The 18,709-nt window shown below is 40.6% G+C and overlaps 1 protein-coding gene across 3 annotated transcripts in view; it reads right to left on the bottom strand.

Moving 5' to 3' along the window:
• Positions 1 to 1,527: 1,527 nt before the first annotated feature.
• The window catches only part of LOC139473225 (cholecystokinin receptor type A-like), a 141,617-nt gene continuing 124,435 nt past the window's right edge, over positions 1,528 to 18,709 (bottom strand). For all 3 annotated transcript variants that reach the window (XM_071255751.1, XM_071255753.1, XM_071255752.1), the window contains one exon: positions 1,528 to 2,940. In XM_071255751.1, the coding sequence (XP_071111852.1) occupies positions 1,621 to 2,928 (1,308 nt within the window). In that variant the 5' untranslated portion in view covers positions 2,929 to 2,940 and the 3' untranslated portion in view covers positions 1,528 to 1,620. The remainder of the gene's footprint in view (positions 2,941 to 18,709) is intronic.

An 18,709-nucleotide genomic window follows, 5' to 3' on the forward strand; every position in this document is an offset into this window, starting at 1 on the left:
CGTTTCTTAGGTAGCGTTGACAAAGCAACCAATTTCCGCTATCTTCCGCGGTGATATTGTGTGAAAATGATATTTCTAAAAGCGGTGTAAAAAAATACTCACTCTGGTACCTTAAGATTCAGTACATATAAAATCATATCTTGCGCCATGCAATGCGAGCGCTTCGTGGGTTATATTCAGAGCTGCAGAAGACCAAACCTGGATCCATTCACTGCAAGGGGATGCATGCAGTCAGTGAGTTTGGTTGAGCGTCGCTTTATTTGCGATCGTCCGTTCATCGTCCATATTCAATTTGTTTAATGTAGCAGTTATCGTGCCTATCAGTGTGTGAGAAATAGAACATGTTCAACATGGGAACATCTTAGAAATTGGGGATTTTCAACAGTTTCATATTCTCTATTACCATTTAATTTCTCAATACTATGCAGCTGTTTACTTTTTGTAACGGATATTGTGTTGAAGAAGCCTATGACCATGGGGTTCGAATCCTGGTTAATCATGATTATTTTTCTCGGGACCGCCTCCGTGGTCTAGTGGTAGAGCGTCCGCCCGGAGAGTGGAAGGTCCGGGGTTCGGTCCCCGGCCGCGTCATACAAAAAGACGTTAAAAGATGGTATTTGTTGTTACCCTGTCTGGCGCTCGGCATTAAGGGGCTAAAACAAGGACTGGTCGGCTTGGAGTCAGTATACTGTGTCTCTGAGTGGGATATTCATGTTAAACTGCGGCATGGTATCTCAGGGAGCTAGCACTATAAATCGGCATAAGTCCGGACTAGTACAAGCAGCCACACATACATACACACACACGTACATGCACGTCGCTATATAAGTGCAATAATCTTGGACGCGACGTTAAACCCCATTTCACCTCACCTTATATTTCTCGGTGTGTCCACACCATTGCCATTCTCGTGGGTTTCACCAAAGTAGTAAACGTCTAATACCTGCATCTCTTCGAGCTTCCCTCCCATGTCAAGCTGGCAATGTTCAAAGCGGCTCAAAACAAAACTCCCGCTTGGATATTCAAGTAATCAGGAAGGTCTGCAGGAACAATAATTATGTGAAATACACTTCGTTTTATTCAGAACTACCGTAAAACCCAAATGATAAAATTAGAATATAAGAACATAAGGATAGATTTATGGTGGACGTTGACACAAATCTCGTGAAGGGTTACCATTCTCAACAGCTTGACGCCGGAGAGTTTCTTAGGGTTCGGTCCTGCAAATGTGGTGTGTATGTAGCATATGTGGATTCTCCTTGGACACATTACTCAGGTTGAAATATGACTCTGTTAACTCAGCAGTGAATGATACCCGGAAGAGGAGTGAGGTGTTTATGTTAACCTTCCAGCACAAACTGCCTGGAACGTATCAAATTCCATACCGATGCTGTGCCTGGGGTTACAATAACATAGCACCATGAGCATTCTCTTGGCTAAAAATGAACTTATAATAATTGTTATTATTTGGACACGTACATAAATCACAATTGACGAGGACCACTATATGTAACACGTTTTATTTGAAGCAATACAGATATAATAACAAAATATGTTTACAATGGGAACTATCGATACTCTTAACAACATAAATTGTAGTGATAAACGATCCACATGTTTCTATTGTCCTTCGCAGTGAAATATCTTTCTAAGCTCAACCCTAAAAGCATTGTTCATAAAAGCGTATATGATTGGGTTAACGACATTGTATATGAAATACATATAAAAAAACACAACGTTCATCGTGATAAGGCGATGTACCATCAGCCATGCAGGAGAAAACGCAACGATGAAGACGAGTGTAACGACGAACAGCATCATAGCTGTTTTGATGTTGGCCATTCTCATACGTTCCAGACGCGCTCTGGACGAGTTTGCCTGGTTGCTGTTTTGGGCATTGTCTGGAACTAGGCTTTCATCGGGCCGCGTCTTGAGACTTTCTCCGTTTGTTGTAGAGTGGTTCAGCTCTAAGGCGACCGTCACTTCCGACTGTTCATTGTCTACATTGGCAGCATCCCACATTAGACAGCATTTCTGAGTCTTAATCCTCAGCCGCTTCTGTCTCTGAGAAATGACAGATTTGTAAATGAGGCTGTACAATATGAACACTACCACACAACACACCAAGAAGAAGCTTGAGTACAGCCTTTGGTAAACCTTAAAAAATATAGGGTCAATAGTAGTGTTTCTGGTACCACATTGGCCGGTATAGACTTCAAGCGGCTTCATTTCATGTGGTTCAGGGAAATCAGTAAAGTTACGATCTTTGTCTTCAAGGCCACGACTGATAGAATAATTTCCCTTGGACGAATCTGTTGGTTGCAAGAGGCCGTACTCAGGTCCTGTTACGTTGCTACCAGAACGGGCTGTAAACTCCACACTGACCGGACTTGAGGTGCTGTTCACATGCTGACTGAGGTCTTGGATTTTGAACACACTGTAGTGGACACAGGCAGTGGCTCCTAACGCCAGTGCGAATGCAGACAAACAGCCGACAATAATTCGGGCTCGTTTGATGGTCATGAGATGTAGGAATGGGTGGCAAATACAGAGATATCGGTCAACGGCAATGGCAACCATGATGAATGCCGAAAATGGGATTGTTGTCGTAATGAGAAAGTGGTAAAACTTACAAGCAGCATCATATTTCACATAAAAATCAAGATATTCTACGGCAATTGTGTAGGGTATTGTTACCAGACAAGTGATGAAATCTACTCCGGCTAATGCCAAGATGAAAATCGTGGATGTCAGTTTGTTTTTCAGGTTATAGAACACATAGAATGCAAGGGCGTTACCAATGGTTCCGGTTATGGCGAACACAGACAGTATACCAACAACTGCATACACTTTCGACTTATCATGGGGCTGCGTTTGGTTGACAGCTTCGGACAAGATGTCCATGGCAATGGACACGTTGTGTGCCATCCCGGACGCCGTCTGCAACAAATGAATCACGTGTAAGATTAGGATGTTATAGTATGTACATAAATAATTGCGACAAAACCCCAGAGCTACAGATGAGCAGCGTATTTGCAGCCCCCCCCCCCCCCCCCCCCCCCCTCCAAAAAAAAAAGAAAAGAAAAAAAAATGAAATAAATAAAATATTCAAACCCCAATTACTTTCAATTACCTTGTGTACAGAAACGCATGCGTTAAATGAAAAAGTCAAATGTATAAAAGCAGCTTGCGTTAATACCCAATGCGTACAACGGAGCCAATTTCCGAAACACAATTACGAGCTAATTTACTTTCCAAGTCAAGCCTATATATTTAGAACACTTGTACATTATTTTGTATTTTTTGTAAATCTTAAACTCAATCGAGTGATGGCCAAATGAGTGAAAAATTATAGTTACCCAATGAAAAAATGTAATAACCCAATTAAAATGGAAACCCTAGAGTACAAACTCAATTGATCAAAAGGTTATCTGGAGCTCTGAATTTCCTCAATCATTAGACATAGCTGCTAAAACATTGTCCTATATCATAAGCATGTTTATATAAATTACTATCACAATTGTGATGATACCGGGTGTTGCGAAAAGGTGAGCGTATCCTATCCCACCGGTGGCACCAGTCACAAACACATGCAAAGGCAAGTCAAATTTTCACCTAAATTTGAGATAAACTTTTGGTGCAAATGAAAATATGGAATCGCATCAGCAACATTGGTGTCACTGATAAACATGTTGGTAACTACAAACATACATTTGGTCGCAGTGACAGCGCGGAATAATATCAAAAGTGAATGAGCGAGTTTGCCTTCACACCGAATTGAACCGTATTTCAGTTATATTATTACAGCGTGTCAGTTTCAAGTGGCAGGATATCGATGCAGGTTTAAGACTCTTTTAGCAGAGATTTCTTGTGAATATGGAAAAGGTTTTGTCGTTTGTATTATTTTGACAATAACCAACCCAAGATAACAAGGGTTTGGTGCTTACAATTCAAAGGAATCTGACAATAGAACCCAGAACCACGGGGCACAAGTCGGCTCTCGCCTCCCTTTCAGAATAATGACCAAAAGAAGGATATCTCCTGGAAAGGCTTCTCACTCATCTCAGACAATGCGTCAGGGTTCTCTAACGACCAATCTGAAGTCAATGTATCTCAGTTGTGAAATGCTACAACCGACAAAAATAAAACCTTAAACGTCAAATCGTCCATGATACTTAGTTTCACAGCAAACAACAATTACATTAAATCCCAACTCATAGCTTATTACCGACAACTGAAATGAATGTAAAATGCACAACAGGATTCTATCAATATCACTTATCCACAATATACTGTAACCTGGTGGCGCGAAGACATAGCTCATTTTGACGTTAATGGAACGTCGCTGCACATTGGGTGTTTCTGCGAAATGTGCGAATATTTGTCGATTTCTTTCACAAGCCAAAACACGAGGACCCTTTCTTAAAGATGATAACGTATGTAAAAGTGCTGAAATACTATTGATGATCATTTTTATCGAAAGTTTGGAGTTAGATGATTTGCACCCATCTATATTCTTACAAATAATGACAATATGACTATGTGCCATCTTAGGAATCTTCAATGGACACATGTAACTCAGTGGTTACAATGGTGCTATGAATATGGAAAGGGTTTTGTCGCTTTAATTATTGTAAAGCGACGGAATTCGGTTTGCGTCCCTTGATCATGATCCGTGAGTAACTCGTACGAATCCTCGATTCTTCTTGATAATGACCATCTGTTTGTCAGCATATAACCGCGCTTGCTTCCCTAAAATGAAATCCACAACCTGCACGACATAATTATTTTCTCTCACACAAAGCTGACACGCAATGGTATAAAACATATGATTTATACACAAAAAGAATATTAAAATAAATGGATTTGATTGACGAGAGATCCCGGATTGAAAGCGTAAGTTCTGTTATTAATGTCGAAGTTATATCAGCGTTACGGCGTGTCACCTTTATGTGTGTGGGGGGAGGGGGGGGAGTAGTGATCCAGATCTTAGAGGCTTACTTGAGTTCAAAATGTGAAGCCCATTTCTGGTGTTCCCGCCGTGATACTGCAGGAATATTGTCAATCGGACGTTTATCACTTTGGCGAAGCCCACGAGCACGGGTATGGTGTTGGCATACAAGGAAACATATTCATAGTGAACCTGGATTCTAACCTACGATCACAAGTTTCTTGGACGAGTAAGGGACAACTCTGTTCAGGGAACTGTGAAGCCTTGGTCGACATGGCCATTTTTGAATATGGAACTGGGCGATGAACTTAAGCTTTAAATTTAGTAATCAATATGGCATCAAATCCTGCATGAAAATTAAAAACGCGTGTCATCATTCCATTCAGGAAACCTTATTTTTTATATTTGTTTGTTAGTCACGTCTGAAAATGTTTTCTTACAAACCTTTCTCGAAGTGAACTTTATACTTCTGACAAAACTCTTCACCTTGATGTATCAACAACAAAGAGTCAACGTGAACTGCAATTCCTTTTTGTGTCAGATCTCGCACGAGAGGTGAAATCAAGTGTACTTAAACCATAAAATGCGAATATATTTAAAAACCTGCACCGGCTGGCATGGGTCAGAGACTAATATTTCAATCCCCTGAGGGAGACAGAAATTTAAGAGTAATCCTTACTCTTGCCATTAATCATCTTATATTGGCTCGGTTGAAGCATATTCAATGATTAAAGATAAAGGCAATGCACAGGACTCATCAATGGAAGAAAGCACCATAGACTTTATAAGGACGAGCGATGATGAGCTGGAAAAACACCCTGGAACCTTTAATCCCTTATTACATGGCGAGAGAAGGACCCAATTCTACACCACAAGTTGTTCCCCGAAGGCTTGTAAGCTTGTTCAGTTTAGCATGGATCTTTGACGATATTCATGTGGCTGGAGAATACTTCTGTTAAGGCATTTGCACATTACGGCCGTCATATAATGCTGGGAGAGAGAAAGCTTTGCCGAGAGATGATACCTTTTGATAGAAATATTTGAAATTTAATTGAATTTGCTGCGCTGTGGCGATACATGCTTCGGCAAGTAATGGGGCAATTTAGCATGGGGACACAGTCGTGGAATTCGCCTAGAGTTACATGCCATTACAGGCGTGTGGCAATATCAGATTTGATGTCTAAATGGTTTGCCTGTCGGAGTCCCTGCTAAGTGATATGAACTGATTTAATATGTAAATAAAACTACACTTCAATCGTAAATCTGTTAATCCAATATCCTTGAATGAATACACACTTCGACATTAGAGATATCAAAACAGAAAAAAACGTAACTGGTGGTACATTATAGAAACCCCTAAATGCACACGTCCTCTTTTAACTTGTCGAAAAAGTTAAAGAAATTAAAGTTGTCACTTTTCATCAATGCGATTGGTAATACAATTGGAGGAGATCTGGCTCGTGTAGAAAGAGATGGAGGATATAGTCACGTCAATCATACACTTGTCTGTCAGGAACGCCTCCGTGGTTTAGTGGTAGAGCGTCCGCCCGGAGAGCGGAAGGTCCGGGGTTCGGTCCCCGGTCGCGTCATACCAAAAGACGTTAACAGATGGTACTTGTTGTTACCCTTTCTGGCGCTCGGCATTAAGGGGCTAAAACAAGGAGTGGTCGGCTCGGAGTCAGAATACAGTGTCTGAGTGGGGTATTCATGTTAAACTGCGGCATGGTATCTCAGTTACAGTTGGTCCTAAGCAACCTACGCTGGTCGTAATATTTACGCGACTAAATGCGTGGCCAGGTTAGGTGCCTTGGTTTGGTTTGGTTTGGTTTGTTGTTTAACGGCGCACTCAACAATATTCCAGATATATGACGGCGGTCTGTCAATAATCGAGTCTGGACCAGACAATCCAGTGATTTACATCGTGAACATCGATCCACGCAATTGGGAACGATGACATGAATGAACCAAGTCAGCGAGGCTGACCACCCGATCCCGTTAGTCGCCTTTTACGACAAGCATAGTCACCTTTTACGGCAAGCACGGGTTGCTGAAGACCTATTCTACACCGGATCTGGTAGATAGCGTGTTATCGTACTCCAAGAGCGTGGATCTTGCATTAAAATGAACAATGTACAGGCCGTAGTCACACAACTGTGTTAGTACTGAGTGGGGCGTTGAACGACAAAAACACAGCAGCGTGAGTGAGTAGTATGGTTTTACGCCGCTTAAATATTCTAGTAATATCATGACGGGTGATACCGATTTATACAAAATTAAGCTGAAAAGGATGCACCTCTGATAAGAACACATAGATTGCAATACACGCTGATAACAACAGGTATTTTAGATAAATGAAGTTTTAGATACAAGTATTGAAATGGTTTGCACAATAACAAATGTGTTAGAGTGGTCTTCAAGGAACTTGTACATGACCAACAAACCATGATCTGATTGGCCATGGACTTCTTTTGGTCATAAACAATTCGCAAGGTACGTGCACATGATATGTATTCCATCCACCTGCATGGATACGTCCCACAACGGTTTTATCGGAATATGCTCAGCATGACACCATTTACCATAAAACCTGGACGTGCCTGCTCTTTGTTTTCACCTGTGTCACCTATTTAACGCCAGTTTCGCCTTATTGTGTTATTTGTTTTAGTTTAGTCTAAACATATCTTATTCTCATGAAAAGGATTGGGCACAAGTTATCACAACTTAGAACGCCCTCTCCCATAGATTTACATGTATGTTTATTTACAGGTAATAATTCAAATGACAGAAGGGAAAGAAAAGAGATAAAGAAACGTATATGCATTCACATTGCTCACTCAAACCTTTTTGTTTTCTTTATATATGCGTGTACATTCCTAAAAACGCTTTCGTTTACATGATTAGGTACAATTGCATTTCCATTTACATCTCAAGTATCTTTCACAGTTAACAATAGTGAGTGCATCAATTCGTTTCTAGCTGATTTAAATAAAGGCCATTCAATGAAAATTTGATATGAATTGAGATATGCTGGCGGCGACAAGTGCGCAATCCAAACCCATCTCACCTCAAATAATCCCAACACTATGTGACATGCTGCAGACAACACGGTCGTGTCGGCACGGTTGCCCTGTAGGGAGGCCGAGATTGGGGATGGGATTACAGATGGAACACTTTTTACGTGATCGACACACAACTGAAAACGGTGTATAAATAAGCTCAACCGAAGGTCTCTTGGAATCAATACGAGTCGATAAATGTTTAAAAGGGTCAACGAGTGTTGATTTTTTGGGGTGGGTGGGGGCGGGAGGGGTTGGCTGGGCAGCCTAGTTGTTCAAGCCGACGGCCCAGGTTCGATTCCCCAAGTATGTACAGTGTGTGAAGCCAATTCTGGTGTCCAACTCCATGTATTGCGGGAAATAATATTCTAAAAGTGGCACGGAACCAGACTGGCTAACAAACCCACTCACTCATTAAATTAACATGAGATGCGAAGCAATGACTCAACAAAAGGAAGACGCTTTCCCAATCTTTATATGCTGATTCGGCGGTATCATGTTTCAATGCCTGTCAGTACTTCCCCACAGCCCCTGAGTACCAAAGTGTTTAAGCTGTCTGCGACATTCTTCATGGGACTTTTCGTCGACGTTAAGCTGCCACGTCATGATCTCACTGTGACAGTGTAAACTCAGCGTTCAATCATTCACTAGATGCCAACTCGTCCGTCTAGACAATATCTACACTTCGGTGATGTAGTGATCGACAAGAGACCGACGCCCCTATCTATTATCCGGCCAGTCATAGGGCGTATACACCCGGTATCTCAGTTCATGCTTACCAACCATACATCTTCCTTGAAAATGCAGTAATCCAATAGGTGAGGTGAAATGGGGTTTAACGTCGCGTCCAAGATTATTGCACTTATATAGCGACGTGCATGCACGTGTATGTGTGTGTGCTTGTACTAGTCCGGACTGATCCCGATTTATAGTGCTAGCACACTGAGATACCATGTCGCAGTTTAACATTAATACCCCACTCAGACACAGTAAACTGACTCCGAGCCAACCAGTCCTTGTTTTAGCCCCTTAATGCCAAGCGCCAGAAAGGGTAACAACAAGTACCATCTTTTGGTGTGACGCGGCTGGGGATCGAACCCCGGACCTTCCGCTCTTCGGGAGGCGGACGCTCTACCATTAGACCACGGAGGCGGTCCAGTAATCCAATAAACATGCATTGGCACCTCAACGGTACAATGTCTTCATGGCATAAGCCTAATTTATTATCATCCTTCGTATCCAGACTGACCTTGATCACGCACTCCTAAGCGCTAAGGTGCATAAACATTCGATTTTATAAGTGAAGAAGATGCACCGATATTGGTACAAGTTATTCGTTGGATTAATTGGAAATATCTAAATGGTAATACCAGTGTGGGACCAGATTACACTGTCACTTATCAAGTAAGCGTTATTTGCTTGTCACGGAGTACAATCAATGTCGTATTGTAAATCATAGGACTGCCTATGAATATCGTGTGCTATCGTGTTCTCTCTTGTCCTTTGTTTTCAGACAACTCTAAACCGCCCCGGAAGCACAGCCTCAGTTTTCTAGCACTAAAATACCTGCATACGTGCAATAATCCGGTTCGCCACGTAAAACCCGATTTTACTTCAATTTATTACAGCCATAATGCATAGTGAATGGGTATGTGAATGAGTGAGTGGATGCGTGAGTATGCTGATGTACCTAACAGAAGCAACACTGCACAGAAAGTTGAGACGCCGTAAATTCACAGACAACGGGAACTTCCATGTTTTTTCTTAATTATAACAATGATCTTGAAACGGTTTTTTTTAAACAATGGTACAAAGACTCATGCGTCATTGCCAGAATGAAAAAGACATCTGGAGTTGTCGTCCATTTTATGTTGAGTTTGTATAATTCAAAATACTGATGTAGCTATATTTTTTTCCAATCGAATGTAAATAAAAGGGTATACCCTGTTTATATCTTTACAGAAGTTTCCATAGTAGAGCCCTGCTGCTACTTGGCGCGAGGGGCACAGGTGGCCCAGTCGTCTAAGGCGCCGCGATTCGCTGTGCAGAGTTGCGTCCCTTGGGCATGCCAGAAACCTATGATTGTGGGTTCGAATCCCGGTTCGCCCCGATTATGTTTCTAGGTTTGTCAGCACCATACCCGTGCTCGTGGGTTTCACCGAAGTGGTAAACGTGTGAGACCTGTATCACTTCGGGCTTTCCACCCACATTAAGCTGACACGCCGTGATATAACTGGAATACTGTTAAAAGCGGCGTTAAACCGAACTCACTCACTCACTCACTCACTCACTCACTCACTCACACACACACTTTGCGCGAATCCTACCTCTGCTTCCACTGACGGAATGTGCAGGGGTGATGGCAAGGCAAGCAAATCTTGCATGCGGACATTGGTGTTTGTGAGATGTAATCAGAGAGTTCCTTGGCTCATTTTCTTCTCACTGGAATCAGGACTTAGCTTGATTCCTTGGTTAAAAATAGCCTTTGCTGATGTAATACGAGCGTCCATTGGTCAGGACACACGCACGTCTTCTTCCCACTGTCACCCGGCCTTGACGTGATGCGTTGGTTGAAAATAGAAACGTCACAAAGTGCACGTGTGTATTCACGGGTGATGGAGGGTTAGTGAGTACAAGCGCCTGAAGTACGATGTGTATGCGATTTTATGATTTGGAGAACTCGTACATACGTACACGAATATAACGTTACCCATTACCGTGGGCAACATCGAAGCAGGCCCCAAACCACATGGACATTTAACGTAAGATTACAGATGCTGTTGTCAAAACGCGATTGTATTCGATGGTATGTTATATTTCATGCACCAGATTGGTTTGTCGAACATGATCCCACGTGGAAATTTAATGGAGCTATAAATATGACGTTATTTTGATAATGATAATAATATTAATATTAATATGAATATTAATAATAGAAATAATAATAATAATAATTAAATGCATTTGTATAGCGCAGCATTCACAGTGCATAAGTGTTCTGTGCGCTGCGGTGGAAGTATTATTTCATATCGGATGTTTCAATTATACCTGTTTAATCAGTGATACATGAATATTATCATAAATATATATGACTGGCGTATCATGAATATGGCTTTTGAAAACTAATGGAGCTTTGAATATTGCGGTCTCTCGACAATGAAATTTTTTTGTTTCATAGCTGATGTTTTTAATACCGGTTAAATTTGAATAATATCATCATAAGCTAGTATAAATTACATTATAATTTTGAAAATGGTTTGTTCATTATGCACACATATCTTTACGAGTTTCATTTATGTACATTAAATATTGAATATTAGATCAGTCGTGACACCACTTGTTATCGACGTAGCAATACGTATTGTCGATAATGAGGAAATCATCGGTCCAGAGTACATTATATTAGTAGAAAGTATAATTTGATAGCAAAAACATGACAGATAATAATATAACATTATGATACATTTTACTAATTTTGTGTCATGGATTCATTCAGTGTTTGTTTGTTTGTTGTTTAACCCCACACTCAGAAGTATTCCAGCTATATATCGGCGGCCTGTAAATAATCGAGTCTGGACCAAACAATCCAGTATTTGACATCATGAGCATCGACTTGCGCAATTTGGATACGATGACATGCATCAACCAGATCAGCCTCTGACGACAAGCATGGGTTGCTGAAGATCAATTCTAACCCGGATCTTTCCTAATACATCATTCTCTTACGTTAAGAAATGTATTGAATAATCAAAGAGTAATGTCGTCTATATTTTTACTCTTGTACCCGTATGAAATACACCGCTATGGATTCTGAAGTCATTATGTAATTCATGCATTGAATTCATTATATTGAATCATCAAACAGTAAATGTAAAAGTTAAACGCCAGAGAGTAGACAGTCTAGACTATCCGCCGAAACAGATTCCAAAGGGCGAAAATGCAAAATAGCGGTGTCAATTATATGAATGGATCACTGAATATGAGTGATGACACCAGGTGTCAGCGAAAGGTGTAAGCATGAGATTGTCCTGCCCTAACGGAACCACCCGCCACGCAGTAGCCCCATGCAGTAGCCCCATGCAGTAGCCCCATGCAGTAGCCGTCACCTCACTCTTGTTTGTCTGTTTGTTGTTTAACGCTGCACTCAGCAATATTCCAGCAATATGACAGCGGTCTGTAAATAATCAAGTCTGGACCAGACAATCCAGTGATTGACATCATGAGCATGGATCTACGCAACTAGGATATGATGACATGCATGGAATAGGTCAGCGGGCCTGACCACCCGATCCCGTTAGTCGCCACTTACGACAAGTATGGGTTGCTGAAGACCTATTACAGACCGCCTTCATACAGCTGGAATATTGCTGAATGCGGCGTTAAACAACAAACCAACCAACACACCAATCTACCTACACTCTTGTACTGATATGACATATCCCTATGTGGAGCCTCATTTCTTTCGTAACGGATTTCTTGGTGGCCTCAGTGAAGCATTCAAGGCGTTTTATGGTAGGCATGTTGAGGACATTTCCAAATCTGACGCATCAGTGACAAAAAAGATGTCCGATGCAGTTCCCTATTTTAACTTGTACTATATATGTTCCCGTGTCATGATACAGTCGGAATCGTACAATCGACTCTCCTTTATGCAGAGATTTCTATTAGATATTTAAACAGGTTTTGTCACTGTATTTATATTCACATAGATGAGATATTCCAGTGGAATATCATAAAGCGACAATGTAACTCATATATTGTTTTACATACCCATTCATTTCGACGTACGCATAACATATGCAAGTGGACTATCAATGCCAGTGACAGTGTTACACTCATAATGTTATGACACACCCAAACCTGCTGTTGATCCTCAAGTCTTTTGTCACGAATGCATTCATCGCTCTACACGTATGTATGATTGACGCAGGTGAAATACCATTCAGTGACTAAGTCTTGTACTGTTATCATGGTCAAGTCTTTGGTCATGTACACATTCAGTGACCAATGCATGATGCATGCAATGGAATACCACACAGAGACAATGTCAGGATGGTATTGTTTTTAAATACGCATCAGTAGATCCTCAAGTCTTTGGTCATGAGACCCGTGAAGATCCGGGTTAGAATAGGTCTTCAGCAACCAATGCTTGTCGTAAAAGGCGACTGTGCTTGTCGTAGGAGGTGACTAACAGGATCGGGTGGTCAGGCTCCTGAATTGGTTGACGCATGTCATCGTATTTACAGACCACCGTCATATAGCTGGAGTATTGCTGAGTGCGGCGTTAAACTACAAACCACACCAAACCAAAATCTTTGGTCATGGGTCCATTTGTCTACCCGTATACGACGTATGGCAATATAATACCATACAGTGACGAACTCTTGTACTGTTTTGTTAGACACATATGTGCTATTTATTCTAGCACCTAAGCAATTTACCCGCAATACTGCCTGTGGTGTGCTGTTAACGCAGCCTTATTACATGGAATGTAATAAATGCGAATAATTGCGCCCCTTTCGGCAATGCATATATAGATATTACTGAAAGCACGGACCATTGACATGAGTTCATCACAATTACCTGCGAATAGATGACATGATTACTGAAGATAGTAGCTATTTGTACCCCTAAGGACAAACAAAATTAGTTCCCAGCGTGGGACGATTCAAATTCTAACGAAGCTACGAAATGGACATTTAAAACCCCAAGCACTTTTTTCTTTCACACATCACTGGAGCAATTTGCACAAAATGATTGCTTTTAATTCGCGCCGTTGGGAGCATACATCGAAGTAACCTTTCTTAACATTCATGCCCATTATATTCGGCCTGGCAGGGAATGGCCGACTAAGGACTATAGCACCGCCTGGAGGAGCATGCCATAGTAGTGAATGGGATTCTTGTGAATCTTCCTGTACTGAAGATTCTTGAAGAATTCCAACTTTCGGTCTCTGTAGACAGAAAATGTCACAGGAGAAGGGCAAGAGATGGGGGACTGCAACTATGTCAATCAGGACCCTTTCAAGAATCAAATACTGGCAGCATTTGTCTTGCTTCCAGTGTCCACATACCCCCTGAAAGGATTGACCAAATACTGGCAGCATTTCTATTGCTACCAGTGTCCACATATACCTTGAAAGATTTGACCAAATACTGGCAGCATTTGTCTTGCTACCAGTGTCCACATACCCCCTGAAAGGATTGACCAAATACTGGCAGCATTTCTATTGCTACCAATGTCCACATATACCTTGAAAGATTTGACCAAATACTGGTAGCATTTGTCTTGCTACTAGTGTCCACATATCCTTTGAAAGGATTGACCAATACAGTAAACTACGGTTATAACGAACACGCTTATAACGAACTGACGGATATAACGAACTTCCTTTTTAGTCCCGACTATTTGCTGTAGTTATGCTGTATATATGTTTATAACGAACTACGGTTATAACGAACTAAAAATTGTAGTCCCTCTGAGTTCGTTATAACCGTTGTTTACTGTACTTTAAATATGTGTTCCTGGTTTCTTTTAAAGTGTTGATGCACATTTGATATAATATTAATCGCATGGTCCGTCAATGATTTAGTAAGAGCCTTGGAAATAACAAAAACATGTCAACGTCGTAGAATGACAGGTTTCAATTATATACGAAGCAAAATATTCCAGTGGGCGTAAAAAGCAAAATTGTGGTGAAGATTAAACTGGGGGGAAAAAACATCTCAGTTGATTCCATCATATAATGGATTTTCAATTAAAAATATCGTAAGTTAGAGATATTATATCCTAGAAATAACCCATACTGGCGCTTAGTCAGTACTCAAATAATATTTCTACATGTTTTCTTTTTTCAAATATAATTTGATTTAAAATTCTAAAAATTAAGAAATAATTTTTTACGTGATACACAACCGATGATGGGTATTTTAGACCCCTTGTCTTTGAAAAAAAGCAAATTTACTTTTTTCGACAAATGGTACGGCTCAACTTAAAATCATACGCGCATTCTGAATGGTTTGTCGTATTTTCGCACATAACATTCATCGATAGGGGGACGAGTCTTCTTGCAGGTTACGTAAAGGGGCGAGTGGTGACGAATGAACGTTACATGTCTGAAGTGAGTGCAGCTAAACATTGAACCAAGTGGATCTGACTAAATCTCTTTGAACACGTGCCTAAAGGAATGGAATATTTCCTGACAGTTATTAAGAGTTCAAACACACAAACCAATGAATACCCCAATTTTATGGAACATGCGCGTTCCTGGCCTGCAATTCCATTGGGTACGCTAACAAGCATTTCCACTCCAAGGGTCCACGTGTATTCCCTTCCATCGTCGTCTATCATGTTAAGACCAAAATGAACTGTCTGTACCATGTCAGCGTTATACGTGGTTAATATTAACATACTCTAACATTACCCTTATTTACACGCTGACCATGTCGGACAATATTTGTTCACGCGTCCTGCCACTTCAACACATTGTAATCATCTGGTAATAGAATATTGGACCACCTAATGACAATACCAAATTTCGGGCACTGCGTGCAATGTTTGTATGCCGCGTTGTGTAAATGTCCTTGTTTTTGTATAAACCACCGCTATTTACTTTACTTGAGGGCTGCCTGAATATGTTGTCAGTCATGAAGAATCAGCTGAGAACACTAAGTGAAAGCACACCATTCGCTGTCTCATCTCATCACCAGCACGAACAATGACAGAAAAGACGACGCTCAGATCCGACATTAAAGGACCTTAAATGTCAGTGGAAGCAGTATGTTGAAGACTTTGTCTGCAGGTAGTATGCCTTGGGCTATAAACGGTACAATGGTTGTGAAGACATAAAACTTATATGATAATGGATAATGTCTGCTTTTAGCAACTCGTATTATCATCGTCGGAGGACTAACACTACATGGGTCAATGGTTAATACAGTAAATATATCTTGGATCGATTTGAGAACCCATTTCATGTAGTTTTAAGCGATTTTGGTCGTCTTGTTATGAATCAGCTTCACTGCATAATACGTACTAGCTTTGGCACTTAACCTGACAGAATGACTAATGCCATCTTGCTTGGGACAAGGATGTAGTTTGCTTAACAAATTGAGGAGGTTACTCGACAAATATTTATCGAACGTACATGTAAACAGAAGATACGTACTTGTGAGTCATCTGTTTGAAAACAATAAGTGTCGGGCAATAGAAGATATACACACATGTTTCATGGTTAAAAAAATGAAACAGACTAGGAATGGTTATTCGACGGTGATGCCTTTGATGCGGGTATCATAGCTGTGTTTTGGACCTAAAGTTTGCATTGTTTGGGCGACTGTTTTTAGCTGTGTAACGTTTTGATAACTTTGTAACCTTTTGGTCAAATCCAATTTTCAAATGTATTTCTTGTTTTGCCGGACAGTTTATTTTACTTTTCATATGAAATAGGCAAGATTTTTAAAATCATATCCTGTTTTATTTTTTTTGGCCAAACACATATCACCTTCATGTCAAATATTCATGTCGTGCTTAAATTTATACGAAAACCATAAAGTACAATGTCGAAATTGATACATTATTTTCTACAAAATATGGTTTTACGTTGGTTTTAGCAATATTCTCTGTCCGTTAAGGCAGGGCGTTTGATTGGGTGGGCGAGGTCACTTAAACTGGGTATCTCTTTCGGGAATCGACCCAAGTCTAGGAGCCACCGCTTTGACCATTTACCTACCTCTCAAATTACCAACATCTGGAAGCGGGTAGATATATTACGGATGAACACGTCTCGACTGGTGGGGGCATGCATTAAGATATCTCCTTAATATATAGTCGATATTTAACGTGTCGAGTGAAATATCATGTTTCTCACTTCGGGTGACAGAGGGAAAGGAGATATAAAATATCTCATTTTCCCCCGTCACGAATATCCTATTGATTATATACTTTTTGTGGAGTTGTCTACCTGGAAATTAATTTATTTCACTACAAATGTAAAACCTTGAAACGTAAATTCTCCCTACTAAACACACAGGTGCCATTTCTTGTATTTGTTCACATCCCTTGTATTTGTTCACCATCCCTTGTATTTGTTCACCATCCCTTGTATTTGTTCACATCCCTTGTATTTGTTCACATCCCTTGTATTTGTTCACCATCCCTTGTATTTGTTCACCATCCCTTGTATTTGTTCACATCCCTTGTATTTGTTCACCATCCCTTGTATTTGTTCACATCCCTTGTATTTGTTCACCATCCCTTGTATTTGTTCACCATCCCTTGTATTTGTTCACATCCCTTGTATTTGTTCACATCCCTTGTATTTGTTCACCATCCCTTGTATTTGTTCACCATCCCTTGTATTTGTTCACCATCCCTTGTATTTGTTCACATCCCTTGTATTTGTTCACATCCCTTGTATTTGTTCACCATCCCTTGTATTTGTTCACCATCCCTTGTATTTGTTCACATCCCTTGTATTTGTTCACCATCCCTTGTATTTGTTCACCATCCCTTGTATTTGTTCACATCCCTTGTATTTGTTCACCATCCCTTGTATTTGTTCACATCCCTTGTATTTGTTCACCATCCCTTGTATTTCCGACTTAAAAAACAGTTACGTGTTCGCAAAATCTTCAAAGATATAAACAAGAGTTTAAAAAATATTTAGGGTCACGAAAATTCTTTATCATACATTTAGATATGATTATATACAAAATCAACATGAACAAAAACATTATCTTGAAAACTAGGAGACCGCTGTTGGAAGCGAAAGAATACACGCAGGTCAAGTAACAAAAAAGGCCCTGTGCGAAACGAACAGTCTCGTTTGACGAGGTTAAATGAGAAAATCACAGTTTATAAGGACACATTTTCGAGAGAATAACAAACGGAAAGAAGTGGTATTAACCCCATAAACGACCATATGTCATTATTTTTCCCTGTCAATGTGGACCTAACGTAAAAAGAACGTCAACAGTTTGTCTACGGGCTTGTCACTTACGACAAAAGGAGACAATTTAAGGGGAGATAACTCTTGTACGAAAATAGTTCCGTCAAAGTGTTCACTGCAGTGAAATATCAAGTGTTACCTCCACTGCAGTGTCGAATCCCGGTTCGCCCCGATAATATTTATAGGTTTGTCAGCACCATACCCGTGCTCGTGGGTTTCACCGAAGTGGTAAACGTCTGAGATCTGCATCACTTCGGGCTTTCCTCCCACATTAAGCTGACACGCCGCGATATAACTGGAATACTGTTAAAAGCGGCGTTAACCCAAACTCACTCACTCACTCCAATGCAGTGAAGTATCAAATATTATGTTCACTGCTATGAAAATATCCCTTTTCATAACTTCGAAAAATTCAGTCTTTCACACGAAGTATATAAAAAAACGTTGACGATAGAACTGAGAAATAGCGTTAACAACGGTGTAAATAAGGCTATAGCTGTAGGCTGCTATAGCGTCTGTGTATCGAGGTCACAGGTAGGTCAGCACGCGGTAAATGCTTCAATCACTGTGACAGTTCTGTTCCTTAAGCTTGAGCATATGTTGGTCGTGAGTTTGAGTAAAAGATTATGACCCTTGATCGGTCACGACCCCATTCCATACCATCACCACCAACGTGGTGAACATCAGTGACCTGCTGTACTTCAAGGAAGCCATGGAGCGATGCCCAAAGGCTGGAATACCTAAATTAACACG

The sequence above is a fragment of the Haliotis cracherodii genome, unplaced genomic scaffold (genome assembly GCF_022045235.1).
Source record: "Haliotis cracherodii isolate W230 unplaced genomic scaffold, xgHalCrac1.p SCAF_27, whole genome shotgun sequence".
Taxonomy (NCBI): Eukaryota; Metazoa; Mollusca; class Gastropoda; order Lepetellida; family Haliotidae; genus Haliotis; species Haliotis cracherodii.